Here is a 13,914-nt window from a genome sequence, read left to right on the forward strand (position 1 = left end):
ATTGCACTGTAGTGGTAGCCCACATCAACGACTTCCTGCAGAACGTCTTAAGCATCCAAGATTGCACACCAATGAATTTCATTCTCAGTGGAATATCATCATGCCTCCCAGACTGATTCCCTTTCTATATCTCATTTTCTCTCTCCTAACAATATCCTTAACTTATTTCTTAGACTTTAATTTAGTCTGATAGTCAACCCTTTGTTTTTACCCTTTTAAAACCTATCTGTTATTACGCATTCCTTCTATAAATGGCCCCATGATACCAAGCTCGCATTTGACTCCCAACTATATATTCCATTTTCAAACCCTCCCTCCCTCCATAATTCACTTTATATAGCCCTTTATATTAAGTCTATCATTTGGTATTATTTGTTAAAAGGAGACTATTTTTGGCATTCAGTATTACCAGAGTTGTTGTTATAGCATCATTTGGTGTTATGGTAACCCATCCTCATCATACCTTTACACTTAGGTCTTATAAAATGTCTTCCAACAACCTTCACACAGTCTTCCCCTTGCCAGTGGAAACTGGCTCACACTTTCCTTATGAACTGCTCATTTGGATGACTCCTGGTACTGCCCTCCTGACAGTTTCAGATACGTTCTTACATTTGATTCTTCACCTAGCACCATGCTTTGTACATGATAGAACCTCAGTAGACTGTAAGTTCAGCAAAAGCAGCAAGGACAGATCATTGCTGGTTCTGCGACCCAGAAAAGAACAACAATTTCAGAGCTACCTATGGATGCAGCCGTGGTAGCTGTGCCATGGCTGAGCTTCTCATGATCCAGCATGAAGGGACCTCAAAAGTAGGAGTCCTGGATCAAATTGGGAACGTCTCTACTCAGAGATTCCTGGGCTCATCCAATGCTGTCTTTCTAACTTTGCCCTCTATTCTTCAGCTGTAGTTCACTGCAGCACAATGTCTTATTCTGCTGTGTGGGTCCACTAGCATAGTTTCCTAGCAGCTCTGTCTGGGCCAGGCCCTCAGCCTTTCTGAGAAACTTACTCACATACACTGCATTGAGGAAAAATCTGCTTCTTTGGTTCCATGTGGCTTGTATGCATCTGAACCATATTCTTCTAGGGGCAATAACCTGCTATTTACAGTTACCTATAATGACAGTAAGAACTGTAAACTATAATGAAGGGAAGAAACAAGACAGTGACAGATACCATGAAACAGCCTTTCATTTCTCTAAATAGGCACTTGTCCATGTCCAAAGATGATACTTTTTACAAGAGTATCTACCCTGAGACTTCTGGTGTAGGAGTCTCAGGATAGAGAAACAGAAAAGAAACCCAAAACACACTCAAAGCAATAACATTGAGGGTTCTAAATAAGACACCAAAATGGCAGCACTAGTTAAGTACCTCCCAAGTAAAGAGTACTCTGCAAATTCTTTAATTACATGTTCTTACTAATCCTCAAAATATCCCTATGATATTGCTTTATCTTCATTTTTCAAGTGAACCTATGGAACTGTGTAGTTCATAGTGGTCAAGCATCTTACTAAAGATTACAAAGCTCAATTGGCAGAGCTAGCCGCTTCTAAGAATAATATAAGAATAAAATATAGAACTCATCTTAAATGGAAAAGATTTTAAATGAGTATTAAAGCTCTGCAAAATGATGACTAATTCCAGAAACATGTATATTGCTGATATGAGCATGTGCTATGCATAGAAAAAGCAATGTACTTACTCTCTGTCAATCACAAGGCAGGTGACGGCCTCTGCAGCAATTACGTTTGCTGTTCTCACATCCTCCCTGCATAAAAAATAGACACATTAGGATGGAGCAGCCTTTAAGACCAAAGGCAAGTGACTGTGGAGACACATCCAGGAGCCAAAGGGTATGAACATCTTTTGATTTATGTAGTTTCAGGTTTAGGCTTCATGTGAAGAGCCATGTTACACATATTATAGATCATACATTTTCTGCAGTTATAATGCAGTTTGTTACAATTATCAAATTTAAAGTTTCACTTACACAAGTGGAAGAAAATTATATAAGATAGTTTCCTTTGCTCTTTTGGGGGAATTTCTGAATTGATTGCATGACGATAAAGGTTGGAATAAATAGATTAAAGTTTTTAAAGAATCCAAAGGCATATCTAATTCTGGAAAGAATATCTAATTCATCTGTTATCAATTTGACATTGTATCTTTGAGATCAAACAACCAACTTAAAATATTTTCTTAATATAGTAACATTGCTTTTATGTAAGTAAGGTTTGGGGACTTTATGATATATAGTTATTACTGTGTCCCAGAGCCCATGGTTCTTCAAGTATTTGATAAATATTACTCACAGTGACTTAAATATATAAATATTATGACAAATATTACTCACAGTGACTTAAATATATAAATATTATGACAAATATTACTCACAGTGACTTAACTATATAAAGACTATCTCTTCAAAAACATGCATTTTTTTTTTAAACTATAGCACGTGATAGGAGTCTGGTGTAGGAGTCTCGGGATAGAGAAACAGAATAGAAACCCAAAACACACTCAAAGCAATAACAATGAGGGTTCTAAATAAGACACCAAAATGGCCAGCACTAGTTAAGTACCTCCTAAGTAAAAGGTACTATGCAAATTCTTTAATTACATGCTCTTACTAATCTCTGAGACCTCTGAAATTCTTCACTGGTTCATCTCCAGTAATAAGAGATGGATTTGGTAAATTAACTTCACAAGTCATTTTCAGCTACCATAAACTTAATATTATCATTGTCAACTAAATTACACCTGACAGTGTACCCTTTTTCTTATGATAACATTTCTAAGCCAATATAATTTATGGCAAATATGCTTGAAATACATCACAGAGGTAATTGCATAGAAAAGTATTGTGTTGATATGTTTTCAAACCACAAAACTCAATGTTCTACCTAATCTAGGCATCTAAAGTACTGAAAATAAAGTTGTTCCCAATGCATCTTTTACTATTGAAGATACACACAGCTCTGACACAAACTCTAAATTCTGTAATTCCCACCCCTGTTGACCTGTCTTTCATTATGTCCTTCATTGTTGCTACATCATCTTGTGTGAGTTACAGCTGCTTAACAGAAACAGCATTTGGTATTTGATAAACCAAAACAAATATTCTTTCACTAACATTATTTTTTCCAGAAATACCCTTGTGATATTCTTTAGCATTCACTATTTGATACCGACCTGAAAAATATTTTTCTTCTTTAAAAAAAAATCCCACAATGGGACTCTTGTAAACATGTATTGAATTAATCCACTGATCTCAGAAGCAACAGTTTCTGATATTAATTTTTCCATACAAGACTATGGCATGACTTCCAGTTACTGGGGAGTCTACTTTTATGTTTTTGAATGAGATTCTATAGGTTTCTGCACCTAGTGTCTGACGTTTCATGAAAAGTATTCATAGGTGCTGCAGATTAGGTTTCTCTTACACACCTTTTCCATTTGTGGCTTTTACTGGTTTTATTTTAAAAAAGGAAGGTCTTCCTTGTTGTAGATTTTATTTTTATTTATTCTTCTCTCATACAATACATCTCCACCACAGCTTCCCCTCTCTTCTCTTCTCCCAGCCCCAACCCCCTTGTTCCTACCCCAGAAAAAGCTTTTAAATCCACCCCCAACACAAAGTTTTTCTCTGGCTGTAAAACTTTTATGATAGTCTCAGGAGTTGCCAGTGTGAGAGTCTCATGCCTGCTTCACATTCTCTGCTTTCCAAAGAACATGGCCTCCTTTAGAAATTGGCAAATATGTTCTCCCTTGTGCCCAGTCCTCATAACATGCTGTTCCCAGGCTTAAATGCTTCTCTCCAACTGGATGGCCCCCCCCGCCCCGTTTGTCCTTTGGGTCCTATTCCCAGTGCCCTTTCCTTGAGCATGCCATCCTGATTTAGCCAGTGGGCTTCCCTGTGTATCTTTTCTCATTATCTTACATATCTCCACGTGGAAGTGGCTACCACTACTTATAACTCATATATTTATTTATGTGGCTATTTAGCTAGGGACTCAATTTCTTTTCTGCTAAGCCATATACAGGCAAGGGATGATGGCTAGATTTGTTCCCTGTTTAATCCTTAATGCCCAATATAGGAGGTACTTAGTAAGTGTGTGCTATAAGGAGGGCATGCACATTGCATTCCTGAACCTTGGGGTGGTAGACATCAGATATCATCATCATCATCATCATCATCATCATCATCATCATCATCATCGTTGTCTATGCAATGATCTCAAAGGCCAGGGGCATTGTATCCTCCTAGAACTGAAGTTTCAGGCAGTTTTAAGCAACCCATGGGTGTTAGAGGATGGAACAGGGACATTTGTAATAAGTTTTAGGCCTCCCTGAAGGCCTTTCCACCATCACAACAAATTGAATCAGGAAAAGCCCAGGTTTAATGGGTAAAGAGCTCCTGGGTGATTCCCCAGGCAAGACTGGAAGAACCAAGTATCAGGTTTCAGAGATGCAGCTTATATACCCTGTGGGGGTTGTCTTGAGCCTCTCTGTGTTTGGCAGGCTTTGAAGGGGTGGGTTTAGGGAAAGAGGTGGGGAGGGGAGTTGAGGTGGGTCTTCTACCATACTCCTACCAAACAATTTGCAAGCACAGTATGTGGTCTTGATTGCTGACTCATTTATCTAACCCTAAATTCAGCCTTCAGAATTACAGGAACTTGTTGTTAATCCAAGATCTTCAAATTGTAAACTATGTAAACCTCTGTTGTTTGAATATTAGATGGTCTTTAAATAAAAAAATCCAGAGCCAGATATCAGAGTGAAAGCTGAAAGATCAGAGAAGCAGAGCAAGCCATAGCTACCTCCTATTACTTCACCAACTCCACTAATCAAATCCTCTGGCTGAAATCCTCTGAGTCCTCACCCAGAAGGGTCTCAGTTGAATTGCCTTAGTTCTTGTTTCCTCACACCTTATATACCTTTCTCTGCCCTGCTGTCATTTCCTGAGATTAAAGGTGTGTGTGCTTCCCAGTACTGGGATTAAAGGTGTGTGCCACCACTGCCTTTGTTCCCAGTGTGGCCTTGAACTCACAGAGGTCCAGACAGATCTCTGCCTCCCAAGTGATAGGATTAGGGGTGTGTGCCACCACTGTCTGGCCTCCATGTTTAATCTAGTGGCTGGCTCTGCTCTCAGATCCCCAGGCAATTTTATTAGGGTACACAATATATCACTATAAACCTCAGTTCTCTTGCCTGAGCATGAAAATGGAAAGAAGCCATTCAGTGTCACTCTTACCCAGTAACAAAGTGAGAATTGCAGATGATGTATTTTCAAACCCATTACTATTTTCTATTGAAGGTGTTTTTGGGTGTGAAGTAAACACAGCTAGCAGAAGTGCATCATTCCCATGAGCTTCATAAGTTGTGAATAATTTATTCTCACCATGTGTTTATGGCATCATAAGGTACTACAAATAGCTTCTTAAAACAGCAACACTACGATGGCTTTATAAAAACATCATTTAAAATCTACTCTTCCATATCTATCTTCATCTTGACTATTTATAATGTTGCTTATTTATACCGTCTGTACTGGTACACACCTGTACTACAGTATCCAAGCACATGGAGGAGGATCATGAGGTCAAGGCCATCCTGGGCTACACAGAGAGATCCTTTTATCTCTGCTACCTACTGCCATATAGAAGAAAAAAATAAAAATGGAAATTGCTTATTTAGAAATAATTCCATCTTGACTATTAAGAATATTAAAAATAATATAAATAACAGTATTTTATTCTGAGTATATTTTGTGGGTATAAATTTTAATGGATTAATCATAAATAGCCAATAGTTTAAGATTTTATTATGTTATCTAAATTAGACTTTGAACATTGAATATAATATTTTTCTGAAGCAGAATTTTTATGTAGACTGTAAAAATATCAAAGTTATTAAGATATTCAATAAAATATTTTGTTACTTATGAATATAATCCAGATTTAGGTACAAATGTTGTAATGTACAAAATAGAGGGTGATCCTAATGACTCTATGTTGTCACTAGGTATTTTAGCCATCCACAGCTGTTATATTTTTATACAGAATATTGACCAAGTTAGTAAGGTTGCATATTAAATATAAGCATATGTTAAGAACTGTATAAAAAGAGTTCATACAAATATCATTTCTTGAATATAGAAAATGGCAGTGATTTTTGTCTCAGATGAATACATGAAAATACAAGCTACATAACGCATCAGCAGTCAGGGCCAGCTCTTGAGTTGCACTCCTAGTATTTGAACACAGATTGACTATTCTCTGAATCAAATTCTTTCCACAAATCCACACTCTCATATACTTTGTCAGAGTTAAGTTTTATAATAATTATACATGCATTAAAATACAGAATAACTTTTGAGCAGTGGTCATAATATCCATCATACAAATTATATTTGTTAATAAAACCAGCACCAAAATATTTTGGTGTGTAGCCACAAAATAAATCTGATAGACATTATTACTTTTAAATTCCCATTCATGGGCACATCCTAACCTGCTATGCAGCTTTATGATGATGTCATATAATACTAGGCAGTTATTTAATGTCAAGTTCATTTGACCCCAAATCATGCTGCCATCACAGCACCCTTGTTCCTAATATTCAGGTAATACTGCCCCTGTAGTCAAATGCCTAAAAATTCTCAGAGGCCCTGCTTCTTTGAGGAAAAAAACACTGCTTGACTTGGCTTTGATATATGTTAATCTTCCACTTTTGGCGGGCATGCTTCTAATGAAAGGGTATTACTGGGAAAAGCTGCCAATACTGGGATTACTGCATATATTTGTTTCTGTGGTGGGTCCAAAGACTGTGGCAAAGATAAATGTAATCTGAATTTTGGTTTAATGTTACAAGTACATATAATAGATTTTATGTTGTAACTAAGCCATCAACACTTGTTATATTTTTATGGAGAATATTGACCATGCTAGAAAGGTTGCATATAATACTGGCTTAGACATGGAGAAAAGAAAAACACGGAAGGAGACAATTCTTACTTGTTGGTGTATATTTAGTAGTTTGTATGGTTTTTTTGAGATTATACATAAGAATATTATACATCTAGAAGTGTAAGGCAATGCTCACACTAAATACACACTGCCCTGATTGCTTAGCACGTGAATCTTGCTACTTTATATTAAATAAAACGTCACATACATAACAATCCAGACACAACATGCTCACAGTCTTTAAAAGCAAAATCTTATGTTCATACAGTTCTGTGCCTGCACATTAGTTGATTTCAGCATTACCAATAATAATAGTGATAAAAAAAATGGACCACTGCAAAACTAATCAGTTACCAAGTATTTCCAAAAGCATATTATTGATTTAAAAAATTAAAAGCAAAGCTTTATGGTTTAGTAGTAGTCACTTTTAAAACATTTTGTGAGGAGTTAGAAACTCTTCCAGTGAAATTACAGAGCTTGGTAAAGATCACCAAATATCTACAAATACAGTGTTATGTGCACTGACTCTGACGTTCTTTGGACTTCATCACTGGAATCTTCGTCATCGCTGTATCCCAAGGTAGAGTCACTGTCAGTGTCTGAGTAATCCATAACAAGGCTTTACACGGACTCTTCTTCTGAAACAATTGTCCTGTGTTTTGTGGCTACTAGAGAACTCTGTGGCGCAGGGATGTCTCAAGGGAACAAGCGCAGAGGTAGAAAGCCAAGGCAGAGCAGAGTTCATGCAGGGCAGCTGTCAGAGTAGGGATCTCCCTTTGCAGCCCTGGGCAGTGTGACTACTGTCAGCAGAGTATTACCACTCTTCTAGTGCCAGCCTCCATGGAAACTGACACTCCTCCAATTGCCTGTGAGCTTACAGCAAGACATGGGGCTTAGCCCTTCATTCTCTGTCATGTGCAACCGGTTAATGTCCCAGTTAAATTACATTCATGCAGCAGAAAGCAAATCATTTTTATAGTAAAATTCAAAAGGAAACCTTAACACAACAAGTAGGACAATCAAAATGCATAGGATACAATAAGAATCAAAGGAACACATGAAGGAAATTACAGTATTGTAGCAGTGAATTAATCATGTAAAATTGTATAGTTTGTGATGAAGCTGACTGCTGTTTGAAAACAGGACCCCTAAGCAGCTTTGTGGTTGTTTTGTCTTGATTTCTGAATTAGAACACTCTCATTTCCACTTCCAATTCAATCACAAAACTATTCCAAAATTATTGATACCTCAATTCTAATAAAATTGATATATTACATGTGGAATTGATCAGTGAATAAAGTAATTATACACCTTACAATCCTGCTTGGCACAGAATAATCAATGAGCCTTAGTCAATACATTTTGACAAAGGTTTGGTCACAAAACAAACAGTTGAGAAAGAATAGTCTCTCCCATAAATGATACTAGGAAATTGGATATCCACATGTGTAAGAACTATGTGTGACTCCTTTTTCTCACCACATACAAAAATCAATTAAAAGTTGATTAAAGACTTAAATGTATGACTTTAAACTTTGAAACAACCAAAAGAAAATACAGCAGAAATACTATTTGATATTACTATGAGCAATAAGTTTTTAGATATGATTTCAAAAACATGAACAGCAAAAATAAACAACAAAAGTCTTGAACATCAAAGCAAACACTCATCAGTATGCAGAGGTAACATAACCACAGTGGTTGGGGGGTGGGGTGGATATTTGCATTCTATACATCTGACAAGTGGCTAATGTCTGGAACCTAGAAGGAACTCCAGCAAATCAATGACCAAAATTTCCAAATAATTAAATTGAAAAATGGCCAAAAAAACCAAAATGAACATTTCTTTAAAAACAAAAATTCCTAACAAGAATGTGGAAAAAAATTCAATGTCACTAATCATCAATGAAAAGAAAATTATAACCTACCAAATACTTTATCCCAGTTAGACTGGCTACTGTCAGTAAGAAAAGTAAAGCAATTGGGTGAAGATGGTATAAAGAAGATGTTATACATTGCTGTCAGAAACGCACATTATAGGATGTCATTATGCAAATCAGTTGTAGATATTTCTTTTAAAAAATTACAAATATAACACAATCCATCTATTCCATCAATTGTTCCAAGGAAAAGAAAATTAGTATATCAAAAATAAACCTCAAAAATTACTAAAAACAAATTATTCCAGATTGATTATACATCTACACAGTGGGCATCATGTAGTTCATAGAGATGAATTAGTAAAAGTTTAATGTCCTTAAGAAACTTTTATTCATAAAATACAGGGAGAAGTTTAGTTTAAAGAATCAAAATTTGATTAAAAAAAGGGGGGGGGGCTAAATCCCTAATAGCCATCTGCCCTAGTAACTAATATGCTAACCTGACTACAATACATTCTAAATGGTAGATCTAGCTAGGCATGCCGGTGTACACTTGTAACTTCAGCACTCAAGAGGCTGAGAGAAGAGAGGAGCATCAGTGTAAAGCCTGAGACCTTGTCTCAGTCATATGCACACACACACACACACACACACACACACACACATACACACACATTTATAAGGGCTTGTATGTATAACATTTACTATATTTTTTCATGTTTCTGGTACTATTCTAATGACTTCACATGCAATATTTCAAGGAAGGCAAATATAAGTTAACAATAACTATGACCTAAGATCAGTATTTGAACACAGGCAGGTTGACTACAGACCTGTACTCTTTTTGGATATCATAATTTATATGTAGTACCAGCAATGAGGACCCACAAAACATTAGCGTCTTAGTAAAACTTGTCTTAGTTTAAATACCACCACCACTATCACCACCACCACCAACAACAACAAAATAGGAATTCCAGGTAAAACAGCACACTCCCAGTAGTCAGGAGGCAGAGGCAGGTGAATCTCTATAAATTCAAGGCCAACCTGGTCTATATAGCAAATTCCTATTCTTAGCCAGGGTTACACAGTAAGGTCCTGTCTCAAAAAAAGAAAGGAAGGAAGGAAGGAAGGAAGGAAGGAAGGAAGGAAGGAAGGAAGGGTGGAAGGGAGGGAGGGAGGAAGGAAGGAAGGGAGGGAGGAAGGAAGGGAGGAAGGAAGGAAGGGAGGAAGGGAGGAAGAAGGGGAGGGAGGAAGGAAGGGAGGGAGGGAGGGAGGGAATGTGCAAATAGTGATGATAAAAGTTGACAAATGGAACAATGGCTTGGGTTTTCAGAGAATCAGAAATTCCTTCTTCTCTGCCTCTAAGACATTTAGTTTGCTTGCTAGCCTTCCTCCTTGCCCCAGACAAGAGTTGAAAGACCTGGAACAGAAGAAGTGTTATTTCTGAGGTCTATCCCTCCTTATAATATAGACTTGGCAAAGGGTTGTTTTTATTTTTAGCTGTTAAATCATGACAGAATGCTACTGCAGAGACCTTTCCTAGGATTCTTCTAGAAACATAGGTGACTTTGTGTAGAAGAGAAGGAAACACTACTTGAGATGCCCAGGTAGACAATGTCCTGTGCTGTATCCAGGGTCTCTGTATCTCTGTCTCTGTTGTGTTTTACTTTTGCAAATCTGCTCTTTATTTATAGTAGTCAAGGTATGGAAGCAACCAACATGATCATCAATTGATGAGTGGATTAAGAAAATGTCATACATCTATGTACAAGAAATATTACTGAACCATAAAAATGAACTTAAGGTATTTGTGACAACATAAATAAATTTAAAATTTTGTGTTGCTATAAATAAGCCAGACACAGAAGGACAAATACCTTATAATATCTCTCATAATAGTATCTAAAAAAGTTAATCCCCTGAAATTAAAGAGTAGAATTGTAGTTACCAGAGACTGAGTCTGGTAGTTTGAATGAGAATAGTCCTCCCAGGCTCATCATATGTTTGAATGGTTGGTCCCCAGTTAGTGGAACTGTTTGGGAAGGATTAGAAGGTGTGGCCATGTTGGAGGAGGTATGTCATTAGGGGAGGGCTTTGAGGTTTTAAAAGATTATAGCAGACCCAGAGTCTCTCATTCTAATTGATGGTGGATCAAGATGTAAGCTCTCAGCTCAAAGCCTGCATGCCTGCTCCCATACTACTGGCCATGAAACTGTAAACTAACTCCCAGGTAAATGTTCTCTTTTATAGGAGTTGCCTTGGTCATGGTGTCTCTTGACAGCAATAGAACAGTAAGTAAGACACTGGGAAATAATAGAAGGTAATAGGGAAAGCTTGGTCATCAGAAAAAAAAAATGTTCCATTGAACAGGAAGATTAGGTTCTGGTGCTGCTTAGAGAAGATGCCCTACCATATCAGGGTGTTCATAGCAAACAATAATACATATTTCAAATAGCTGAAGGAGAAGATTTGTGTAATTTTTACAAGGAATACATAATAAGTGTTTGAGGATATAGAAATGTTAATTACATTGGCTTGATAATTACCTAGTACATATGTCTATGTAAGCATCTCATTACACCCCATAAATATCTGCAATTATTGTGTCAATAAATATAAAAAAATATATACAGCCAGAAAAAAATGTTCTCATAAGTTAACTTCAAAGTTTATTTTCCCTAGTTACATTGTGTTAGCTTACTTCCTGAGACAATGCATATACATTTGGAACTATATAGAAAGGTACAGTGAATACAAGAGAGACATGAATTTGGAAAAATTCAGTTTTCACATTCCTTTATATATTACTTTTCCCAGGTTGATAATGTAACGAAACTTTACATTGTACAGTTTACTTCAATGACAATGAAGACATATATTTACTGAATTGAACTACATGAAATTACTTTTTGCAGGTTAAAATGGCTGAATATCAATAAGTTCATATGGTTCAATTTAATACATGGAGTTAGTGAAAGTGAGGAAAGAAATGGACATTTATTGCTATTTTCTGTTGTGCTCCCGATGCAACCTTAGCTGAACTAAGATTCAACACTAACCCATATTTCTTTCATATCTATAGCTGAATGATTTCATTCTCCTGGATGCTAAGACATGATTGATGGCTTTTGCTACCTCTCTCTAGCCATTTTGGATGATTCGCTTCACATTCCATTATAGCTAGCATTAGAATTAATAAATACTATGCATGGGTGGATAATTCTGTTCCCAGAAGACATGAGTTATTATTAAGGGGAAATCCCAGGTACAGGACATCTCTTGAGGAGATATTGGCCAGAAGGTCTTCAAAAGTTGCTCAAAGTTACACAAGTTATTGACATTGTTGTTGGTAAGGCCAACAGAATGGTAAGACCCGATTGCTAAAGACAACACACACCTTGGTTGCTGAATACAGAAAAACCATGTGGGAAGCTTGCTAGATTTTACTGTTGGACATTGCTATCCAGGAAGGCAGGGGATAAGAGGTAACAACAATATTCTACAACTTTAGAGCATACATGCTACGAAACCAATTAACTAGGCAGGAGGTTACTGATGTGACAGTGGCTGACTGTTATGACAATAGCCAAATGGTTTCATTCTTGTTTTTGTTTTGAAATTAAAATATATCATTTGTTCCCTTTCCTGTCCTCTATCCAACCCCTCCAATGTTACCTCCTTGCTCTTTCTCAAATTCGTGGTTTACCTTTCTTTAATTGTGTATATGTTCTAATCACATAAATGCAGCATACTCAGTCTTTATGTTAATTGTATGTACTTGATTTCTGGGGCTGACCACTAAGCATTGGGTAACTTGGGGGGGGGGGGGGCTCTTCTCTGTTGACTTTTCTTCTGCTCTCAGCATTTCTTAGTTGCTAGTAGAATTTTTGTCTAGGGCTGGGGCTTCATGAGATTTCCCCCTTTCATGTTAGACAACCCATTTCTGATTGGGTCAGAGACCAGCTTCATGGGAAGGGGTTAATGTGTAGTAATGTGTATCTGGTTATAGAATGGTCATGGGGACTGAGATGAATCTTCTACGTCTGTTTTACTGAATGGACATGTTACCAAACTGTCTCTTAAGAGGTGAGGGCTAAATTGCAAGTTGCAAATTAGCACAGTATTACCGAAATAACATACCTTCACTGTAGGACTCATGTTTTCTTGTAGGTAAGTGCAAAGGGAGACCTCCTATGCCTTGCTCATTGTCAACATGGATGCCTTGTTTTCATTTCAGTTTCCACATGTGGAGTGGGGATCTTGACAGGAGTGGCAGTGAAGGGTAAGATTTTTAGCTCTTAGCTATTACTCTGACCTCTTGGGCTTTCGTCTTTACATTGGCTCTGTGTTTCTTATTTAACAAGACGGTTACATCTACAGATCTTTGCACTGCAGCTCTCCATAATTAATTAGTGTTTGACAGGAAAGTTTCCAAAGATATCCTAAATATCAAAGTTTTCAATGCTCCTCAGAGGATGATTCATCCTAAATCCAAGAATAGTTTTTCACTAGAAAGAGACTAAAAGCTTAAATTATGACCTATCATCTGAATATTAAGAGGCATAATATGGCATCTATGTACTACATAAATTTGCATACTAATGTTACATCCGTGACTAAAATACGTCTTATATAGAAACAAAATATACACACTTCAAATGACAGATTCTCATTGTCAGGTGGCACAAGCAATATGGAAATGTTTATAAAATCATATTTGGAAAATTAAAATTCCCAGGCTGGGATTAAATAGGCCTCTTTTATGGGAGAGTAATACCTAACAATTTTTAAAAATTTTAAACTGAAAATAATCCTTTTGAGTGAATGTTCCTCAAATATCACCTATTATGACTTAATTGGGTAAAACAGTAACTCTCTAAACAAAAACTTTACGTGCTTCTATAATTTAGTTCATCCAATACAGAATAATTTCAGCCAAACCAAAGATTAACTTTGAATCGAAGAAAAACAGAAGCAAGTGAACTGATAAATAATTGCAATGAATATCCAATTAAAATAAAAGTTACATGTGCCAAATCACTACATAAAATTAAAC

The 13,914-nt window shown here is 36.7% G+C and overlaps 1 protein-coding gene across 2 annotated transcripts in view; it reads right to left on the reverse strand.

Annotated features, from left to right (window-relative positions):
• Prkg1 (protein kinase cGMP-dependent 1) overlaps positions 1-13,914 on the reverse strand; it is a 1,194,442-nt gene that overhangs the window by 151,894 nt on the left and 1,028,634 nt on the right. For both annotated transcript variants that reach the window (XM_036209439.1, XM_036209436.1), the window contains exon 8: positions 1,710-1,775. In XM_036209439.1, coding sequence (XP_036065332.1) covers positions 1,710-1,775 — 66 coding nt within the window. The remainder of the gene's footprint in view (positions 1-1,709; positions 1,776-13,914) is intronic.

The sequence above is a fragment of the Onychomys torridus genome, chromosome 1 (genome assembly GCF_903995425.1).
Source record: "Onychomys torridus chromosome 1, mOncTor1.1, whole genome shotgun sequence".
In the NCBI taxonomy this organism is placed as follows: domain Eukaryota; kingdom Metazoa; phylum Chordata; class Mammalia; order Rodentia; family Cricetidae; genus Onychomys; species Onychomys torridus.